The sequence below is a fragment of the Hyperolius riggenbachi genome, chromosome 6, assembly GCF_040937935.1.
Source record: "Hyperolius riggenbachi isolate aHypRig1 chromosome 6, aHypRig1.pri, whole genome shotgun sequence".
In the NCBI taxonomy this organism is placed as follows: domain Eukaryota; kingdom Metazoa; phylum Chordata; class Amphibia; order Anura; family Hyperoliidae; genus Hyperolius; species Hyperolius riggenbachi.
Window position 1 is genome coordinate 337,301,022 of NC_090651.1, and position 23,050 is coordinate 337,324,071.

Below are 23,050 nucleotides of genomic sequence, written 5' to 3' on the forward strand. Positions count from 1 at the left end.
GCGGCTCCGTTCCCTCTGGCGGCTCAGTTACCGGCGACACTCCCGCTGAGTGTCGGGCCCTGGCTCCCTGATCCATGACGCTCCTCGTCATCACACCGCCCGCTACGCATCATCGCGGCAGCCGGCGTGACAGTCCTGCTCATGGGCAGTTTTCTAACTATGAACCACACATGCGCAGGACTGTCACGCGGACGCCGCAATGACACAGAGCAGCCGGTGTGATGACGAGGAGCGTCACCAATCAGGAAGCCAAGGCCCAACACTCAGCGGGAGTGTCGCCGGTATCGGAGCCACCGGAGGGGCCCAGATTGGAGCCAGGAGGACACTGGGGGACCTCGCAACCTACGGTGGGCTGGAGGAAGGTAAGTACCAATTTTAAACTTACCCCACTGCTCAGAGTCCCTTTAAGTTTTCTCCTAGGTGATATTTTCACTTAACTATAGCAGGGTTTGTATTCTATTTCCTCCAAATCACAACCATCTTAAATTGCCAACAAATAGGGTTTGTGGTAGAATCAGAATAAAATGTTGTGGGGATAAAAAAAAACAAAAAACAAAAACGATGGGATTTGTTGAGAGTTTTACACTGAGCACAAGTAAAAGTGTAATCTAGAAGTAGAAGGCTTCAAAAATAGAAGCACATTTTGCATTTCACTTATAAACCTTGACTGATTACCAGGGCCGGTTCTAGTAACAATGAGGCCCCAGGGCAAAATTACCCCAGGGGCCCCCCAACAGACAACCCCTGACCAAAAAGTGGCATTAGGGGTCCTTTGATGCAGCCAAATTTCCCTCCTGAGCCGGCTGCTGACCCTACCTTCCAATCACCTCCCAACCTGACTGTGCTCCCTGGGGCTCCTGCAGAGTCTCTGGCAGTGTAGCATCTCTCCTGCCTGCCAGCACATGGGAGACACTACTCTGCCAAAGACTCTGCATAGGCCAAGGGATCAACAGTTAAGGTGGGTGAAACACATTGGGGGCCCCTACAGGCTCTGAGGCCCTAGGGCAATTGCCCTCTTTGCCTCTATGGTAGCGCCGGGCCTGCTGATTACTAATTACTAAACTCTGAGTCATATTAAGCTTATTTCTATGCCTCCTTGTGGGGGTTAAATGGAATCCATTTTGAATAATAAAATATGGTTTATTTTCAGTAATAATAAATAACAATACAGTACTATACATATTTGATAATGCAAAAGTCACAAAAAATGTAAAAAGTCTAAAAGTAAAGTGTAAGAAGACAAGCTAATTTGCTAGAATTTGCTACAGTGAATTGCACAATGATTGGAATCGATGTACATTCTACTTCCGATGATTGTACAGTGTTTCCGTCCACCTTTTTTTTTAGGTATGCTGTGTACATAAATGTTAAACTAGTTGCTGAGTCTCCCAAAGTCAATTTCGTCCGTCTTCCGGCACATAGTCCTATACCTTTGTAAACTTCTCTATCTCGTGCTAGGGGGCAGGGCTATGTGCCAGAAGTCGACTAAAATGGATCTCGGGAGACCTGGCAAGTGAAACTTTATTTACACACACACATTGCCCACAAAGTCCCTGCAAAATTGCTTTTGAAAAGCTATTCAAAAGCAATTTTGCAGCACTTCTATCTTTTGCGTTGGAGTGCAAACACTACAAAAATGCTGCGAGACCCATGATTGCCATTTGACTAAATCGTAATTGCACCGGTAGGCCCACCTCAATTCACTTTCATCAGCATAGCGCAGTTAATACGCTCTAGTGGGCCCCAGGTCTTTAAGGAACCAATTAGTAGGTTGGAAATGTGTCTTCAAAATAATTATGCAAGCCTCTCTAAATCCCTACATGTTTGGAAGATATCACACTCTCTGCTGAAAATTGATCGATGCTGAATTAGGATCCAGCAACTGAAGGTGTTGCTGAGTGATATCATGTCATATTTTACTGTTTTTATGACATATAGAGCATGTGTGTGTTGTTGTGGTTTTACATTGACCAATATACACTTTAATAAACATGAAAAAGGTTAATTTTGTGTCTCCCTAAACAGTTTTGCTCATCTTTAATCTACAACAGCAAACTCATCAGAAGAACTGAAACAAGGGATGGTATGGCGAGACCAACATGGAGTCCAGGATCTCCTCTATTGCAGATGGATTTATAGGCCGTTGTTAACGTCCTAGTGGTGAAATTTTGCTTGTCGAGGCTGCAGATGCTTTTTGTAGCACAACCATGGAATGCCAGTGCTGCTGTCTCATACACTGTAAGGCAAAGACATAAGATTATTTCAACAGCAAACCCCAATATTTTCTCTGATGATAATTCTGACAAGGGCTTTGAGTAATGAGGCTAGCGTATCGGAATAATAATAAAAACATCTTCTTGTTTTTATAGTATACCTGAGATGAACTTATGCCAAGGATTTTTACTTACCTGGGGATTCCTCCAACCCTCTGTAGTCCATTAGTTCCCTCCCTGTCCACCTGTCTGCAATCCAGCTGGGTTGCGGGCCACTGCGCATGCGCTGTTATGGGCCGTGCACCTCTTCCATCGTGCTCCCCTGGCCATGAGCATTCTGCCCAAGTGCAAATGCAGTCTTAACAAACTGTGCATGTGCAGAATGCTCCTGGCCACAGGAGCGCGATCGGTGGTGCGCATGGCTGGGATTGGGCAGTAGCGCATGACTGAGCTGAGTTGCTGACTCTACCAGGCTGGTAGTGGCTAAAATGAGGGGACCAGGAGGACAGCAAGGGAGCCCATGGATTACAGGGCACAGGAGGTAAGTAAAATTCTTTGAATCTGTTTATCTCAGATGCACTTTAATCATTTTTTATGTTAAACTAGTGTATTGATAACAGTTGAAAATTGTTATAATAAATGTTTACAGCACGGATGGTTGTAGTCAGCCAACTTCGCTACGCTGAAACTACGCGTAGTTTTATGCAATTACGCTTCGCCAAGCTACGGCTTCCAAATCAAATATTCGTTTCGTATGCATTTCGTAGGCTACGTGTTAAAATATGCAATTACGCGTAGTGCGAAGCATAGTGTATGCGAATGCGTATGACGAAAATTTAACGCAATAATTCCACTGGTAAATGCTTAAACCGGGAACACTTCTACGCGTACATTCCCCTTTCCAATGCGTAAATTCGTACGCATACAATTGCACGCGGAAAATAAGACGCGAGTAACACATTCGTAGTTCACTACGCAATACACATGTTAACTACGCATAGTGGGCGTAAGCTACACGTAGCGGTACTTCGCTACGCGTAAATTCGTAAGCGTAGTTTTCAAACATCACCTACGAACTACGATGCGTAAATTTGCACTGGCGTAGTTTCTGCTCATCCCTGGTTTACAGTATGTAATTAAAGCTTTTAAGATTAAACCAGTGAAAGGAGCTGCGTTTTGTACTCATTAGTTTACATTTATTAATATTTTTCAAGAATGAGTTCCTGGATCTACAGCAGGGGTCTCAAACTCAATTTACCCGGGGGCCGCAGGAGGCAAAGTCAGGATGAGGCTGGGCCGCATAAGGGAGTTCACGTGTCCACGCCGCAAAACGAGGGCTGCAGAGCCCCCAAATCGCCCCGGGGGCAATCCGCCGGCATTTCCTGGAAGGGGCAGAGCTTTCAGCTTCAGCTCTGCCCCTCCTGACGTCAATCGGGGCGGATCACCGCCTCTGCCCGCCCACTCTAAACATAAAAAAAAAAATTGGGAAAATAGGAAAAAATGCCCGGAATCTTCATACAGCCATATTACGGCTGTATAGCGATCCCTGGCCAAAGCGCTGCGGCTGCGTATGGACCCCCTGGAAACTCTGTCAGGAAATGTATTGCTCTTTCTTTTGATACATGTAAAATTACACTACCGTTAGGCTTGCTACTAAAAGTGACATTTACCGCATTTAAAAGTATACTATTTTCCTTCGAAACTTTAAAATCGATTTTCTCAAGAACTATAAGGTCTTTTTGAAAAATTGTTTTTTCCTCTTATTCCTAATGATCTCCTTAACATATCCTGCAAATTTAGGGTTTCTAGCATTTAAGGTGGATTTGCTATTAACCATTAAAGTCGGCGGGTTTTTAAATGTGTATTTTTTTCCTTTGCAACTTTAAAATCGATTTTCTCAAAAACTATAAGGCCGATTTGAAAATTTTTTTTTTCCTCTTGTAGCCACTGGGGGCCCCTACAAGCTCTGGGGCCCTGGGGCCACAAAATATTGTATCGCGGGCCGCAAATGGCCCGCGGGCCGCGAGTTTGAGACCCCTGATCTACAGTAAAAGAAAATCAGAAAAACATTTCAGTGAAAGTTGGCACTTTTTATTGTAGTACTAGTAAGTAACTCCATATTACAGCCTAACATTTTATAAATGAAAGGACATATTTATAAAGAGGTGCTAAAAATTTGTCTGAACTGTCAATTCACACCAGATCTAATTCATTTGTTATCTTATTCATAAAATACCAGTACTTTTTGCTATTTTTTTTTTCAATTGCAGAGTGCAAATGTTATTTTAAACAGAACATGAAAAAAATCACAAATTAAAAAATTAAAAATGCCAGTATCCTTCTTATAATGTTGCAGGGAAGGAGGGTATGCTTTCTTTTTCTCAAGACAGAAAATATATTTGTAAGATGAAAGTAATTGTTATTTACCTGTGACTGTTGTAGCAAACTGTACACATGTGGTCTCATTTCCCGAGCACAGCATGCTCTCCTTGGAGGTACACTGATCGCTGTTCATTGTCAGGCACTGCTGGCATTCCATTCCATTTGTTATATTAGTGTTGTACTTTTGCACTTCATGTTGGAAGGAAAACACAGTGTGTTACTACCGTAGTATATCATAAATAAACAACACATACAGTCAGAGCTGGGACAAAGTCCTTCAGCACCCAAGGCTGACTGAGACACCAAAGTGCGCCCCTCCATCCCTCCCACCCCAGCCGTCACACTCTGATTGGTATAAAAGGTGCGTACACATGCACGACAGCAGCCAACGATGGGTCCGTCGGCACCTCCTGCTGGGTGGGTTTTCAGCAGACTGTAGTGCGTGTGTACGCACTGTCGGCGGACTGATAAGGCTGTTCCTGAACAATCCGCCTGGTGGATAGTTCAGGAACAGCCTTATCAGTCCACCGACAGTGCGTACACACGCACTACAGTCTGCTGAAAACCCGCCCTGAGGGAGGTGCCGACGGACCCGTTGTTGGCTGCTGTCGTGCGTGTGTACGCACCTTTAGACTAAGAGGTGCCCCAGGCCGCCCCAACACCATATTCTCTAATTATCTGGCTTGCAGTCACTGCCATGTATCCCATTTCCTTATTTCTCTCTGCTTCAAACACAATAGAGAACTGATATCTGAGTGAGTTGTGCACCCCCTCCTACACTGCATCCTGAGGCTGGAGCCTCTCTCACCTCTGCCTCGGCCCCGCCCTACCTACAGTATTAACTTATGGTGAATGAGCCTTACAATCCGAACACTGTTAATCCAGCACAGGAGACTTGGGCGCAGCCGGCGCCACCATAGGCCGTAATAGGAATTACGGCTATAGCGGCGCACAGGGAGTAACTTCAGCGCCGTCAGAAGATGGAGCTGAAGTTACTTTTAAAACACTATAATTGCTGGAAGCCGAATTATTTCATTCTCCACCCTCCATGGCGGCCTGGAGGGGAAATCGTATTTAACACGGCCAGGAACTTGTGCAGCAGCAGGATCAGCCATATACAGGCTGTATCCTGCGCCCAAGTCTCCTGCGCCGATTCCTCTCGTACGCTTACAACCAAGGTTCATTGTGCAATCTATGTTCACTTACAGTGCTTTGAAGCAAGTTTGTCACACACAGCAGCAGACATGAAACGTAGGATGACAAAGTTCATAAAAAGTATCTTACTCTCTATTATAATTATTGATTTATACAGCATCAATATATTCTGTCACACCTTAAAGTGAATGTTTACCAGTAAAAAAAAGAAAAAGTCAGATACTCACCTAAGGAGAGGGAAGGCTCGGTCCTAATGAGCCTTCCCTCTCCTCTCCCGGTGCCCGGTCCCGCGCAGGATCCCCCGTGGCAGTATTCGACCAGTTCGGTCAAATACTGCCACTTCCGCATGCCCTCGGGACCTTTCGGAAGCCTTCGGGAGCACTCGGGCTCCCGATGACGCGGCCGCTCCATACTACGCATGCGCGAGCGCCCTCTATGACGCACTCGCTCGTACGTAGTATGGAGCGGCCCGTCTTCGGAAGCCCGAGTGCTCCCGAAGACCTCCGAAGGTCTTGAAAAATAGGTACTTTCACAACAATGAATAAGTTTAGCAGTTTGTAATGTATTTTTTTAAACTATTGGCATAGTGGACAACACTCTTGCCTTGTAACGCTGGATCCCTGGTTTGCATCCCAGCCAGGGAACTATCTATGTGCGGGATTCTGGTACAGGCTTCCAGGTCTTGAGCTGCAGACCCGTCTGGTGTGGAAGTGTGTTATTATGAAGTGAACTATGTGGAGTTTGCTTGAGTTTCCTCCCACATCTCAAAACATATTACTTAACCTGCTTGCTCCTATATTGGCCCTATACTGCAATGGACATACAACTATGATAGGGATCAGATTGTGAGCCCTTCTCTGGGACATTTAGTGACACATACTATGTAAAAGCTCTGTGGAAGATGTCAGTGCTATATAAATACTAATAAATAATAATAATCCTTTATTAGAAACTCCTGTGCCCCTACATCCTCTTCCGCCCCTGTGTCTGTGCATGTTGGCCAGCGCGCATGCGCGGCACGTGGGTGGACATAGGGCAGTACAGGAGGATGGGGCAGGCAGGCGGGCGTGTGCGCATGCGGGTACACGTCGCACGCCTATGCACACTGACCTGCGGCTGATGCGGCAGTGGGGACCGGGGCGGGAGGGGGGTTGTGAGGAGTGTAGCAGCAGAGACCTAGTGCCTGTTATTGTAACAATATTACAATAACGGGTGCTACCCCTCTCCCCTAACAACCCCCTCCTACCGTGACAAATCTATTCAGATTTCAGTATAGGTAAAAGTGAAAAAAAAAAGATAAAGGAACAAATGAAAGGAAGAGGGGAAGAGGAAGGGGAAAATGGGAAAGTAAGGAGGAAGGGTTAAATGGAAAAGAAAAATGGAGAAGAGGAAAAGTTGACATTTTAATCTTACATAGTGGTTTTTCTGGAAGACATTGATTAGCTGCTGAACAGCAAGTTGTGGCCATCTGCAGAGATCCTCCGGGAAAGGTGCTGCTCCCGCTAATGTTACACTGGCGTGGTTCTGAACAGGAGCGGAAGAAATTTGTAGAATTTGTTCCATCTTTAAATAGTAAATGGAAAAATAGTATGGTGTTAGCTGAAAGCATATATTTAATACACAGTATGCCGCTAATTATTGTCACTATACTTATTTATTTTGTACCAAAGCTGCTCAAATAAACAGTATTATTATTATTTATTGTATTTATAAAGCTCCAACATATTACACAGCGCTGCGCAATAGATATTTCAATACATATTTGTATGAGATAGATATCCTACCATGTCCTAGGTGGGTGGCGGTTGGTGCAGGGTAAAAAACGAGTAGCCTAACAGCCGTTTCGCACGGCGGTGCTTCCTCCGGGGCTGTTTAATTGGAACAGCCTCGGTGGAAGCACCGCCGTGCAAAACAGCCGTTAGGCTACCCATTTTTTGCCCTGCACCCACTGCCACCCACCTAGGACATTGTAGGACATCTATCTCATACAAATATGTATTCAATGTCACCTTAGCACGGAATCACTGCTTGTGACCTATGTACCTAAAACAACTACAATCAATTCACATATGATTCACTTGATGCTTTGAAGAGTGAATAAATTCCAATCCACTGCAGTGCCTGATAGTACTCATTTTTCTTCTGAACGATCCATGCCAAGCTTCTATTTACCACTTCATGAGCAAGCAGTTGTTTGCAACTAGGTGGTGTGCGTCTTTATATCACCCTTAAAGTTCCTCAGATGTAACCTGCAATCGACAGTCAATCTAGTAGTGCCGGCCACTGTGTACTCTCTTTGAATTGGTTCACCATGAGCTTGCTGGGTTCTCTAGTCTATAGCACTGGGTGTTTCAAGTCTTACTCTATAGAGCCACATTAATCCATACCATGCACTAATGAGGATCAATCAGCCCAAAACAGTCTGTATGCATGTTGGATTATTGTGGCTCTAATATTAAAGTGGTCTGAAACTCTGACATAACATTTAATAAAAATGTATTTTCCTACTTTTTATTACCTGTACAGTTATCATATTTGCATTTGTGCACAAGTAATATTGCCTGTTTACAAATTACAAGTTCCCAAAGTGCCGTTTTTGTGCTCTGAAAGCTGCCATTGCATTTTATTCAAGCTGATTTTATTATATATTAAAATCTTCTAGTGAGCTGTTCTGAACTGTGTGCATGTTTGAAGCAGAGAGAGCTTTTCAGAGAGTGTTTTTAATTGTTACACACAAAACGTAACAACATTGGAATGTAAACAAAAATAATGTTATATCCAGTATGGATGCGGATCTTAACCACTTCGGGAGCGGCCGCCTAACCCCCCCTTAAGGACCAAGGCATTTTGCGGTGGAGGGGGGTGCATGCGTTTGGGGGGAGGGGGGTCGAGCGGCCGGATCCCGTCTGTGGCTGGCTGGGCAGTGTCCCCCCCATGGTGGCAAGTATCCCCCCTTACGCCAGCAGCAATCACTCACCTTCCAGGCTCCAGTGATGAGCCGCAGTAGCCCCCTTCTTCTCCAGCCAGCATCTGCGCTCCAAATGATGCTCAGGTCGGGTCGCAGCTTGATGACGTCATCAAGCCGGGACCCGCCGCTGACGTCAGACAGAGCAGAGATGCCGGCCAGAGCAGAGGGGGGCGCCGATTGTCGCTGGAACAGCAGGGAGGTGAGTGGATCCTCTTCTTTTCCCCCCTGCCGCCGCCGCCGCTGTCAAAGTGATCACTACGATCCGACGGCGATCGTAGTGATCATGTGATCAGCAGCCATACGCGATGGCTGCTGATCACTGAGGGGAGATGCCAGCTGTCATATGACAGCTTAATCTCCCCTCTCGGGTGAGCACGATCGCATCGGGACAGTTCTTTAGCGCGGACGTTGAATCAACGTCCGGTCAGAACTGTACCACCACCTGCTGGACGTTGATTCAACCTACGGCGGTCCCCAGAAGGTTAAGCGGGATAGCCTTTTCATGACAGGACAAAGTGCTTTGTTTAACTGTATGAATGCTGTTTTGCTTCAATTTTTTTTTTTTTTTTTGTGGTAGTAGCTTTAAAGCTGTAAGGAATCTTTTAGAGCAAAGAAGAAATGCTGACTTTCAGACCACTTTAACAAGCTGACTCATCATTGTATTCCAGCGGTCCTGTAGGTGTGTTTAGCTTCCATGAATAACAAAAAGACAGATTGCTTATTCAGCAGTGATGCATTGTGGGAGACCTCATATGCTCACTCCAACCTGAATAATCACAAATACCTTTTGTTTTAAGAAGGCAAATGTACTTTTTTTTCCACAGGGATAATGATGAGTTCTTAAAGGACTTACGAGCCCAAAATGTCTAAAAAAGCAAAGTACCTGTAAGCTGTTTAAATGCACGGAGGACGCCGTCCGCGCCCTCCGTGCAGTTCCGCCGGGTCCCCTTCCTGAGATCGCCCCCCGCGCCGACCCCGACCCCCCAGGCCGGGTCGGGCTCTCGTGCCGCTCTCAATATGGCCGCTTCCATTGGCCGCGGCTGCGCAGTCCGCCTGGCCGTGAGTGCGGCTGCGCAGCTCTACGGCCAACCCCCCGAACCACGCACTGTAGCGTGGATCGGAGGGGTTGGCCGTAGAGCTGCGCAGCCGCACTCGCGGCCAGGCGGACTGCGCAGCCGCGGCCAATGGAAGCGGCCATATTGAGAGCGGCACGAGAGCCCGACCCGGCCTGGGGGGTCGGGGTCGGCGCGGGGGGCGATCTCAGGAAGGGGACCCGGCGGAACTGCACGGAGGGCGCGGACGGCGTCCTCCGTGCATTTAAACAGCTTACAGGTACTTTGCTTTTTTAGACATTTTGGGCTCGTAAGTCCTTTAAAGGAAAACCAGGGTAAAAAGAAAAAAAAAAGCATGCTCAGTAGCTCACAACCAGGGCATGTGTTGGTGGCCTTCCGTATGTGAAAGCCGGATCCTGTGGTAGAACGGAACATCAGTGAGAGACCACACAGACTTCTAGAGGCTGGAAGAAGCCCAAGATAAGTAAAACTTTTTATTATTTTTTTACCTCGGTTTTCCTTTAATGTTTAAAGATAGATTAGATAGGGAAGCTAATTAAGGCAGTATTATTACAGTTTCCAGTTTGTTTTTATCTAGTTTAAAGAGAACCTGTACTGAGTAAAAATATTTAAAATAAACACATGAGGTAACTTCAAATGAACATTGCATAGTAACCTTGCCATCAGTTCCTTTCAGAAGATCACCATTTTCTTCTGACATTAATCCCTTCCAGTTCTGACAATATTTTGTCAGATCTGAAATATATCAGTTGCTGTCAGTAAAATATCAGTTGCTGTCAGTTATAGCTGAAAGGAAAACTGATGTACCAGGTAATGTCCATGTTTCCCTATGGCTCAAGTGGGCGATGTTACAGTTTAACTGTGTGCTGACCAGAAAGCTGTTATGGGTAATGGCCATTTTCAAAATGGAGGACGGAAAATTCTCTTGATCACAGTGAACAAACAGGACGCAGGACAGGAGAAAGACACTGAGGAGTAGACTACATGGAAGGCAAGTATGACTTGTTTATGCTTATTTTGACTTTTAATTGTCAGTTTAGGTTTTCTTTAAGAAAGAGAGAGAGTACATGAAAGGGAAGACCAGAAGAGAAGTTTTTAGACCATAGGTGTCAAACTCAAGGCCTGCTGGCCAAATCAGGGCCCACCTTACCAATGTATGTGTCCCTCAAGAACTTTAATCACATGATTGTCTTGAATAAGATATATGGTAATTTAATGTGCACATTTTAAGTGCACTTTGGTTTTGTGACGCACAAAGTGATATCCAGCTACTAGAGTGCAGTGTTTGTATTTTAGAGTTTCCTAGCTGATCTTTCCATGAGCAAAGATGAGAAATGTCAACAATCAATCTCAAAATTTCCCAAAGAAAGAACAGTTGATGCTGAAGGAAAACAATTTAATAAAAGCTGGGAAAGCAAATATTTATTTTTGTTTTCAAAAATACAAATCAGTATGTATTTTGTGTTATAATGCAGTCTATGGAGTGTGCAGGAGTACAAAGTATGTTGGCATTTTGACTCCAAAAATGGAGCTAAGTATGCTAGGAGATCTACATAGGAGACCTTGGGCAAGACTCCCTTACACTGCTACTGCCTACTGAGCGTGTCCTAGTGGCTGCAAGTCTGACGCTTTGAGGGCTCGTTTCCACTGTTGCGGTGCGGAATCGCCTGGATTCCACAGCGGACGAAATCGCATGCGGATGCGTTTCTGCATGCGGTTTTCCGCGCGATTTCGCATGCGATTTCGCATGGCTAAGAAGCAGGCAAATTTAACCATGTCACTGCCTGTGTAAATTTCCATAACATTACATGCGAAATCGCACGCGAAATCGCGGGGAAAACCGCATGACAAAGCCGCATGCGATTTCCCTATTAAAAGCATTGCGGGCGATTCACCCGCATTCCAGCCGCATGCGAAATCTGACGGCTCTGCCGTGCAGATTTCCCCCGCACACCAAAACGCACCCGCACGATGCACAAGTGGAAACAATCCCATCCACTTGTATTGCCTATGTGAATCCGCATGTGGTGCCCGCATGCAAATTCGCTATAGTGGAAACAAGCCCTCAAGAGACACTGAAGCAAAAAAAAAAAAAAATGATATAATGAATTGGTTGTGTAGTACGGATAATTACTAGAATATTCGAAGCAAAGAAAATATCCTCATATTTTTATTTTCAGTTATATAGTGTTTTTTTTATAACATTACATCGTTCTCTAATATTTGACGTTTCCCCACTACTTAGAATTCTAAATGATTTTTACAGAGCAGACCAGTGAACTTTTGACCTGTCCTGAACTGTTTTCTGCAGAAGAAAAAGCCTGACAGCTGAGATAATGAACTTCAGATAACAGAGCTCTCTGTGACTTTGAAAGTCATTGAGCTGAACGGATTGTTTTGCATAGATAATAACTAGAGTGTCTTAACTCTTCCTGTACTGCAAACCATATTAGACCTATGTCTCTGCTCCTAATGTTTTATTTCTTAGCTGTCCTACACATACAAATCATTATATCATAATTTTTTTCCGCTTCAGTGTCTCTTTAATTACGCCAGGAGAAAAGCGTGAGATAAATGTTATTTGTCTTGGTGTAAATATACCCAATCACCGCAGGAAATGTTTGCTAACACTACAGTCATAAATGTCACAGTGGAGAAAGCTAGCTTCATCGTGGCTGAACAAATTACCTTAGCCGAAAAGTTTTAAGCCGCATCTACACGAGTAGATGCGGCCGCGATGCTCCTTATCAATCGAGCCGCCGATGCGGCTCGATTGATAAGATCCGTCAGGACGGATCTCCGCACCGCCGATTCCCTGCTCGCTCCCCGCGAGGGGACAATGGCAGGGAATCGAGCGGAAGATAAGCGGCGCCGGCGGGGACGAGCGGGCACGAGTGGGGAATCGAATGCGGCGCACGCGCGGCGAGCGGGGACGCGGCGGGCACGCGGAACAGGCGATACGGCGGCTAATCGAGCCGCCGGATCGCATCCTCATCTACCCGTGTAGATGAGGCTTTAGACTCTTCAATAAGTGAATAAGTGTTAACTCTTAGATTGGAGTAACCAAGCAGCTCAGGGTGACACAAACCACTCTTAGATTGGGTTTTAGTCGTTGGCCTCTATGATTGGGTTTCCACCCCTGATTTAAACTGTCAAACATTTGAGATTCTAAAGCAGAAGATCAGAAGATGAAAGATAGATTTGGATGTCATCCACATACAGTAACATATCAGTATCAGTGACACTGATTGCAGAGTAAATTAATAGGTTGGTCACTGGTCAGCAGTGATGAGCAAAAACATCAATATTCTTTTTGCATTAAAATAATGAAAACATTCACTTTTGAGCAAAAATACTTTTAAAAATAATTTTGTAATACATTCACGGTTTTTCACTTAAAAAAAACCCCAAAAACATTATGTGTTGTTAAATGGCACAGTACAGAGCGTGTTCTTGTCACACATATGCACGTCAACACTAGTTTGCGTCATGGCTCGTGATTGGCCACCTGGAAAAGCAAAGACAGAACTAGAGCAGGAACTGTTTGTCTGCAGCCAGCCATTGACATCATTTTTGTGGCAAAATTTTTACGTTCCTTTTCGGTGACCATATTGTTTTCACAATGTATTTTTTGCAAATATATTTTTGAAATAGAAAATAGCACTTTTGATGCTAAAACAACTCTGGTGAATATTCGCAAGCAACACAGCTGATCAGGGCCATAGTTGTACAATTTGATATGCAAAGATAGAAAGTGAACTCCACCTATTTACAGAAGGTACAATACTTTAAAAAAAAAAGTGTATACGATTTTATTTTTTTAAATAGTGATAAATATAAATATTTCATAAAGACTGTGACTTACTTGAAGTAATGACGATATATGTGGAGGAGCACTGGCTTTGATTTGGACAGACTACACTGCCTCCCGTACACTCCTGGGATGTTGAGGTGGAACACGTTGTGCATGACAGACAATAACCTTCCATTTTTAAAAAAATAAAAAATAAATAAAAAATGATGCAAGATTTAGGAAGGAAGAGGTTATTGTTAATATATATTTATATAGCTCTGTCCTATATACAGTACAGAAAGTAGTGGGCAGGGGCGTAGCAATAGGGGTTGCAGAGGTTGCGACCGCATCGGGGCCCTTGGGCCAGAGGGGCCCCAAAAGACCCACCCTCAACTTCAGTATTAGCTCTCTATTGGTCCTGTGCACATAATAATGACTTCTATAGATACTTTGAATAGTGGTAATCATTAAGCTGCTCCCCATTCCCTTCTTGCACCTCTGGCACTGTGGTTGCCATTGGCAGGTTTTGGTGCGCCATATCAATTGTTATGTATAGAGTGCTTGGGGGGCCCCATTGTAAAATTTGCATCGGGGCCCACAGCTCCTTAGCTACGCCACTGGTAGTGGGCCTTGTTCACACTGAGTGCATTGCATGCTTTGCAACATGCACTTTAAAGAGAATCTGTACTGTCCGATTTGTACAATAAAAAACATACCAATCGAATCACTGTGATCTCCTGGATCCCTCTTTGCCATTTCCGCCGCTCCCTGCTGTGATCCTGGCTTTTAATCGCCAGTTTTAGGCAGTGTTTACAAACAAAAAACATGGCCGCTAACCATGAAGTGATGTGTGTGTGTGTGTGTGTGTATATATATATATATATATATATATATATATATATATATATATATATATATATATATATATATATATATATATATAATGTTACAGTATACTACAACTTTTTATTACATAGTGAACTCCAGTCAGGGATTCTCAGTTTCTCAGCATGGCTCTGCTCTCATTCCCCCTCAGACAACCTGAAATTGAGAGCATAGAGCTGTCTGTGACTAATAAACAAAGCACACACACAGAGCCTGCAGGGGGCGTGGAGGGGGCATGCATAACTTCTCCCTATCACAGCAGTGGCAGTGCATTCCTATCTGGCTCGAAAAGGCTTGATAAAGAAAAGGAGATTAGATATATTAGAGAGATGGTGCAACTAGAAAAGGCTGCAGTAATCCAGACCACATTAAAAACAGGTATCGGAACTTATAGGATAGAAGAAATAAGGCTGAATAAATCAAAGAATCAATACTTACCTGGGGCTTCCTCCAGCCCCATAAGCACATGTGAGTCCCTCGCCCTCCTCCCTGCGCAGAAGGATACAACTGATGTGACTGAATAATTTTTTTTAATACGTATGTCAAGAGGGTATATTATTATTAAATTATGGGCTTGTGATTAGTGATGTATGTAAAACTGAAAAAATGCACCTTTATTTCCAAATAAAATATTGGCACTATATATTGTACTAGGGATATAATTTAAACGTTGCAATAACCGGGACAAATGGGCAAATAAAATGTGTGGTTTTTATCCACAGTTTTACATTTTATTTTAAAACTATACTGGCCAAAAACTAAGAAATAATGATTTTTTTTCCCCATTTTTTTCTTATTACTCCCATTAAAATGCATTTAGAATAAAATAATACTTAGCATAATGTAACACCCAAACAAAGCCTAATTGGTGGCAAAAAAACAAGTTATAATTATGTTGTGATAAATAGTGATAAAGTTATTGGGGAATGAATGGGAGAAGAGCTGAAATGTGAACATTCTTCTGTCTATAAGGTGAAAACAACCTGCGGGCTGAAGTGGTTAATCAGAAAATGATTTGTAAAAACAAAACAGAGGACACCAAGAGCCCAATAGTGCAATATTGTCTGGTAAGCTCAATATATAATGTAATGTCAAAGGTTCTTATACTCACAAAGGTGGGTTACCATCAGGCAACCACTTGACAGGCAGGTGGGGAGTATTAGTACCTGACCCCACTCATATAAAAGTCGCTCTCTGTAGATAGGAAAATGGGGAAAGAACCCCTCCACTAGTGTTGGGCGAACACCTGGATATTCGGGTTCGGGCCGAACAGGCCGAACATGGGCCAGATGTTCGGCATGTTCGGCCCGAACGCCGAACTCAATGGGAGTCAATGGGACCCCCGAACATGCCCATTTTGGGGGCCCTATGGGGTCGCAGGCATAAGGGGGGAGCATGCCCCGGTCGCGGGGGGGGGTCGGAAATTCCCCCCACCCCCTCCGCTAGCGCTCCCCCCTCTGCCCGCTTCCCCATACAAAAAGTTTAAATCAAGTTCAATAGTACCTGGGCTGGTGGCATTGGCTGGCAGTGGAGTGAGGAGGAGGAGGAGTCCGAATAGCAGAGTGACGTTGAGGCCGGGCAGCGGGCGGTTCAGCGCTAGTACCCTTGTGGTACTTCCGCCCTTTCTCTGACCTCACGTCCTCTGCGTGATGACGCATACGAGGGTACGCGTGATGCGTACCCTCGTATGCAGAGGACGTGAGGTCAGAGAAAGGGCGGAAGTACCACAAGGGTACTAGCGCTGAACCGCCCGCTGCCCGGCCTCAACGTCACTCTGCTACTCGGACTCCTCCTCCTCCTCACTCCACTGCCAGCCAATGCCACCAGCCCAGGTACACTACTATTGAACTTGATTTAAACTTTTTTTATGGGGAAGCGGGCAGAGGGGGGAGCGCTAGCGGAGGGGGTGGGGGGAATTTCCGACCCCCCCCGCGATCGGGTCATGCTCCCCCCTTATGCCTGCGACCCCATAGGGGGGCCGTATTGCGGCCTGTTCGGCCGAACAGGGCCCTGTTCGCCCGAACAGGGGCCCTGTTCGGGGGCATACAGAAGTTCGGGGCGAACCCGAACTTAAAAGGCCGAACACCATCAGGTGTTCGGCCGAACTCGAACATCACCCGAACAGGGTGATGTTCTGCAGAACCCGAACAGTGGCGAACACTGTTCGCCCAACACTACCCTCCACCAGGGGTGGACTTAATCGTGCTGTAATATGTACGAACAGAGACGCCAGGAAGAGTAAAACAATGTTCTAAAAAATGATAAAAAGAGGGAAGTCGAGGCGGACTTACCTCCCTCTGGTAGTGGACATATACTCAAATGCAGAGTAAAAAATATACAATTTATTCACAGCTCCATAAAATCGCAACGCGTTTCGCGGTCAACAGTCCCGCTTCATCAGGCAGTACAGGAGCATATAAAACTGGTTCAGGTCCATAAAGCGTGTGAGCTCACACGCTTTATGGACCTGAACCAGTTTTATATGCTCCTGTACTGCGCCTCTGTTCGTACATATTACAGCACAATCAGAAAATGATGAAGTGGTAAGCCTCTGGATCCTCCAGAAGCTTCCACAATCCTCCATGACCCCTCAGTTGCTGGCTAGAACCCTCTTCATGGCCGTGCTCCCCTCCATGTATGAGCATGGCTGCACTTTGCATGTGAAAGTGGGTTTGCATGGAGCCTCTTTGCTCCCTGCTACCACACAGGCATAGGCCATATGTTGTGCCTGCACAGTTCGGTCACAGTCATACAGGGAGGGGAGCGCAGTTGTGAGCAATATTTTACAATAATGTTGAAGATTGTTCAGAGGCTCCTTACTCAGGAGCAGAGGGGAATGGGGAGCCCAAGGATGCCTCTGGGCAATCTAGAGGCTCCTCCCTACTGAGGTAAGTATATAACTTTCTTTTAATACCATGGGCATCCTTTAACAGAAAGGAATAAACAGACCTGACATGCAGATATCAGATACAAGTTACATAATTCAGATAACAGACCTGTAAGTAATGTCATCTCACACAGCAATCAGCAGCAATGGATTTCAGGGAACAAGACTTGCTCAACTTTACCAACACTGCTAAAGTCGGTACAAAATTATGAGAAATGTATGCAAATATTACTCAAAATTACAAATGCATTTTACAAAAACAGTTGAATGTGTACATGTAATCACGCTAGGCTGTAATTGCAATAATGTATGCGAAATTTCACGTAATCATAAGCAGATTACGATGATCACTATCTCTTGCTGCTTCCTCCAGAGCCCTTTCTATTTGTGCAATGTTGCGTGAGACATCTGATATCCATCTGTACATACGGTCTAGTCATTCCTTCCTGAACTCTCTCCCTCCATGGCTTACTTTAGCAACTTTAAACTAGACACAGGACAAGATGTTGTATTTCTATTGGAGCTGAACGTGAAATAAAGAGGATGACCAGAAAAATATAGAAATTTAATTGAAACTGTCAAGGAATAAATATTGCAGTTACTTTCAAATAGTTTTCAAAATCCTAGTGACATCATCATGCAGCATAAGGGCTAATAGGACAGGTTAGGGCAGTTTTCTACACCAACTGCATTTTGGACACAGACATATGCAGGCCCGCCATCAGGGGGGGACATCCGTGACTCCCGTCACGGGCCCCGGCCCTGCAGGGGGGCCCCATCCCCGCCGCGGCCCTGCCGGGTGCCGCCCGGCCGCCGCTCAACCCCCCCTGACCGCTTCTCCCTCCCTCTCCCTCCATCCCTCTAGCCGCCGCCGCCGCCGCCTCCGCCGCCTCCGCCTAGTCAGACCCCGATCAGGCGGCGACAATAGTGCGGGCGCTAGGACCCAGCGCCCGCACTGATATGCGGAAGTGACGTCACTTCCGCATATAGAGCGGGTGCGTCCAGCGCCCGCTCTGGTCGGGTCGCCGCTGATCTTGAGGTCTGACGCTGGGCAGCACTCACTGGCAAGGTAGGGGAGGCAGCGGCGGCAGCGACGACGACGGCGGCGGCTCCCTGTCACTCGCTCACTAGCTAAAGGGCCTCCCTGTCACTCACTCCCTAAAGGGCCTCCCTGTCACTCACCCACTACTTAAAGGGCCTCCCTGTCACTCACTCCCTAAAGGGCCTCCCTGCCACTCACTCACTACTTAAAGGGCCTCCTTGTCACTCACTCACTACTTGAAGGGCCTCCCTGTCACTCACTCACTACCTAAAGGGCCTCCCTGTCACTCACTCACTACCTAAAGGGCCTCCCTGTCACTCACTCACTCCCTAAAGGGCCTCCCTGTCACTCACTCACTCCCTAAAGGGCCTCCCTGTCACTCACTTCCTAAAGGGCCTCCCTGTCACTCACTCACTAGCTAAAGGGCCTCCCTGTCACTCACTCACTACTTAAAGGGCCTCCCTGTCACTCACTCACTACTTGAAGGGCCTCCCTGTCACTCACTCACTACCTAAAGGGCCTCCCTGTCACTCACTACCTAAAGGGCCTCCCTGTCACTCACTCACTCCCTAAAGGGCCTCCCTGTCACTCACTCACTACCTAAAGGGCCTCCCTGTCACTCACTCCCTAAAGGGCCTCCCTGTCACTCACTCCCTAAAGGGCCTCCCTGTCACTCACTCCCTAAAGGGCCTCCCTGTCACTCACTCACTACCTAAAGGGCCTCCCTGTCACTCACTCACTCCCTAAAGGGCCTCCCTGTCACTCACTCACTCCCTAAAGGGCCTCCCTGTCACTCACTCCCTAAAGGGCCTCCCTGTCACTCACTCACTAGCTAAAGGGCCTCCCTGTCACTCACTCACTACTTAAAGGGCCTCCCTGTCACTCACTCACTCCCTAAAGGGCCTCCCTGTCACTCAATCACTCCCTAAAGGGCCTCCCTGTCACTCACTCACTCACTCCCTAAAGGGCCTCCCTGTCACTCACTCACTAGCTAAAGGGCCTCCCTGTCACTCACTCACTACTTAAAGAGACTCTGTAACATTAAAAACATCCCCTGGGGGGTACTCACCTCGGGTGGGGGAAGCCTCCGGATCCTAATGAGGCTTCCCACGCCGTCCTCTGTCCCACGGGGGTCTCTCCGCAGCCCTCCGAACAGCCGGCGACTGTGCCGACTGTCATTTCAATATTTACCTTTGCTGGCTCCAGCGGGGGCGCTGTGGCGGCTTTCCATTCCGAACTACACGGAAATACCCGATCTCATTCGGGTCCGCTCTACTGCGCAGGCGCAGGAGACTTGCGCCTGCGCAGTAGAGCGGACCCGACGGCGATCGGGTATTTCCGTGTAGTTCGGAATGGAAAGCCGTCAGAGCGCCTGCGCAGGAGCCAGGAAGGTAAATAATGACGTCACCGCTGCCCGGACTCCACGGAGGGCTGCAGCGAGACCCCTGACGGATGGAGGACGGCGTGGGAAGCCTCATTAGGATCCGGAGGCTTCCCCCACCCGAGGTGAGTACCCCCCAGGGGATATTTTTATGTTACAGTTCCTCTTTAAAGGGCCTCCCTGTCACTCACTCACTACTTGAAGGGCCTCCCTGTCACTCACTCACTACCTAAAGGGCCTCCCTGTCACTCACTCCCTAAAGGGCCTCCCTGTCACTCACTCACTCCCTAAAGGGCCTCCCTGTCACTCACTCACTCCCTAAAGGGCCTCCCTGTCACTCACTCACTCCCTAAAGGGCCTCCCTGTCACTCACTCACTAGCTAAAGGGCCTCCCTGTCACTCACTCACTAGCTAAAGGGCCTCCCTGTCACTCACTCACTAGCTAAAGGGCCTCCCTGTCACTCACTCACTAGCTAAAGGGCCTCCCTGTCACTCACTCACTAGCTAAAGGGGCTCCCTGTCACTCACTCACTAGCTAAAGGGGCTCCCTGTCACTCACTCACTACCTAAAGGGGCTCCCTGTCACTCACTCACTACCTAAAAGGGCTCCCTGTCACTCACTGCCTAAAGGGCTCCATGTCACTCACTACCTAACCTGGGGGTCCCTGTCAGAATCCAGGTGAGAGGTGTCTACCATAATAAGGGGGCATTCTGCCTATTTATGTGAAATGCTGTCTATTTATGTGCCTCATGACTGCTGAATTTGTCTTGTTGGGGGCCTAATGATTGAATTTTTACTTGTTGGGGGCCTCATGATTTGTTGGGAGCCTCAAGATTGCTGAATTTGTCTTGTTGTGGGCCTCATGATTGCTGAATTTGTCTTGTTGGGGGTCTCACGAATGCTGAATTTGTCTTGTTGGGGGCCTCATGATTGCTGAATTTGTCTTGTTGGGGGCTTCATGATTGCTGAATTTGTCTTGTTGGGGGCCTCATGATTGCTGAATTTGTCTTGTTGGGGGCCTCATGGTTTGTTGGGGGCCTCATGATTGCTAACTGCGAGACTATGGGAAAATCTGAATCATTACCATATGAGACAATAGCATTAAACCTACTTTTTTAGCTTTTTTGAACAGAAAATAAAACTGGGAGGTTCTAAAAAAATGATGGAGCACTTCCTCCTTCCGGCTTGAAGGAGGAAGTGCTCGATATCGAGGCTTGCAACGCGTCCATTCAGACACTTGCACCTCGTTGAAACGCTGGGTGAAGATCGGCGTTCTGGGTAATTAACCCCGCCGCATCTAGCCGCTTAGCTGTGGCAATTAGAGCTAACTTGAATCACGAGTATCCACCGTGGTTATTCGTGATTAATTTGTGGACAGCAAGCCTCCAACTAGCTCTGCCAACATGTAATGGCTACACACATTTCTCAGTTTGTGGGGGGGGGGGGCCCGGACTGATGATTTGTGAGGGGCCCCAAAATTTCTGATGGCGGCCCTGGACATATGCCTTCCATAATGCCTAGGAGTCTCCATCAACTGTGACACCCTAGTTCAGTGATCTGCAAACTTGGCTCTCCAGCTGTTTAGGAACTACAAGTCCCACAATGCATTTGCCTTTTGAATCATGAATGTGACAGGCAGACTCCTGCAATGCATTGTGGGACTTGTGGTTCCTTAACAGCTGGAGAGCCAAGTTTGCAGATAACTGCCCTACTTCATGTCTTAATCATGCAGGATGATGGTGAGGGACCAGGAAGACTTCAGACAGCTGGAAGACGTCCCAGGTAAGTAAATGGGCTTTTATTTTTAAAATTAAAGGGAACCCGAGGTGAGAGTTATATGGAGGCTGCCATATGTATTCCCTTTTAAGCAACACCAGATGCCAGGCTGTCCTGCTGATCCTCTGCTGCTAATACTTTTAGCCAAATACCCTGAACAAGCATGCAGCAGATCAGGTGTTTCTGACATTATTGTCAGATCTGACAAGATTAGCTGCATACTTGTTTCTGGTGTGATTCAGACACTACTGCAGCCAAACAGATCAGCAGAGCTGCCAGGCAACTGGCATCATTTAAATTGAAATTAATATGGCAGCCTCCATATACTTTACGCTTCAGTTGTCTTTTAACATCTTTCCATTTGTAGTCAGCATTATAGTTTAAAGTAAACCATCAGTCTATTTACAGTTTCAATGAACTTTCCTGTAGCAAGAGCCCTGTACAATAAACAGTGCTACTTACCAGTTGTACAAAAGGTGGATAGCAGAGAGAAGAGGAATAGGAGCATCATCACCCAGTCCTCCACAGCTTGCATCGGGTCTATAGCAATATGTGAGACTTTTTACATTTCTTTTACTGGTTATACAGACTAAACAAGGTGTGGAAGAAAGTGATGACACTGAATGTACGCCACAAGATGTGATTCAGAAAGGAAAAGGACATTCCGACAATGGGTGTGACCTTTACGTCTACCTGCATTTTTTTGACCACTTGTCAGTTTCATGAACGTGTGAGGTGTGCTGCGACTTAAATACTATAAGCCTGTGCTTTTAAAGAGACACTGAAGCGAAAAAAAAAATGATATAATGAATTGGTTGTATAGATAATTACTAGAACATTAGTAGCAAACAAAATATTCTCATTTTTATTTTCCGTTATATAGTTTTTGTTATAACATTGCATCATTTGCTAATATTTGCAGGTTACACACTACTCAGCATTCTAAATGATTTTACAGAGCAGGCTAGTGAACTTTTGAACTGTCCTCTGCAGGAAAAAAAATACAGTGACTGACAATTGAGATAATAAGCTTCAGAAGACAGAGCTCTCTGAGACTTTGAAAGTTGTGGAGCCAAAGGGCTCTTTTGCATAGATAACAACTGGAGTTTCTTAACTCTTCCTGTACTGGAAACAATATTAGACTCATGTATCTCCCCCTAATGTTTTATTTCTAAGCTGTACTACACATACAAATCACTTTATCATCATTTTTTTTTTTGCTTTAGTGTCTCTTAAGTGGTGTCATAAAATTGCAATTTTTTTCTGCCGGGTAATTTTTATCGAATGTTTGTTACTAATCGTTCTATGCACAGAGGGAGAAATTGCATTCTTGACAGTTGGAAAAAGATGTTATTCCCCACACTGCAACGAAGTTCACAGACAGCAAACTGTCAGGACCTTGGTCATGACATCACACTGTGGGAGGGGTTTCACCACAATATTAGCCACACAGACCCCCCTGATGATCTACTGGAGAAACAATAAAAACGTTTC

General features: G+C 46.0%; 1 protein-coding gene across 1 annotated transcript; it reads right to left on the reverse strand.

The window, feature by feature from the left end:
* Window positions 1-888: 888 nt before the first annotated feature.
* On the reverse strand, window positions 889-22,151 carry LOC137522945 (phospholipase A2 inhibitor NAI-like). Its single transcript, XM_068243104.1, has 5 exons — window positions 22,019-22,151; window positions 13,657-13,773; window positions 7,164-7,313; window positions 4,641-4,784; window positions 889-2,236 (listed from the first exon to the last, which is right to left on the reverse strand). Exons 1-5 carry the CDS (start codon window positions 22,089-22,091, stop codon window positions 2,043-2,045), a joined length of 678 nt encoding a protein of 225 aa, XP_068099205.1. The 5' UTR covers window positions 22,092-22,151; the 3' UTR covers window positions 889-2,042.
* Between the last annotated feature and the right edge of the window lie 899 nt (window positions 22,152-23,050).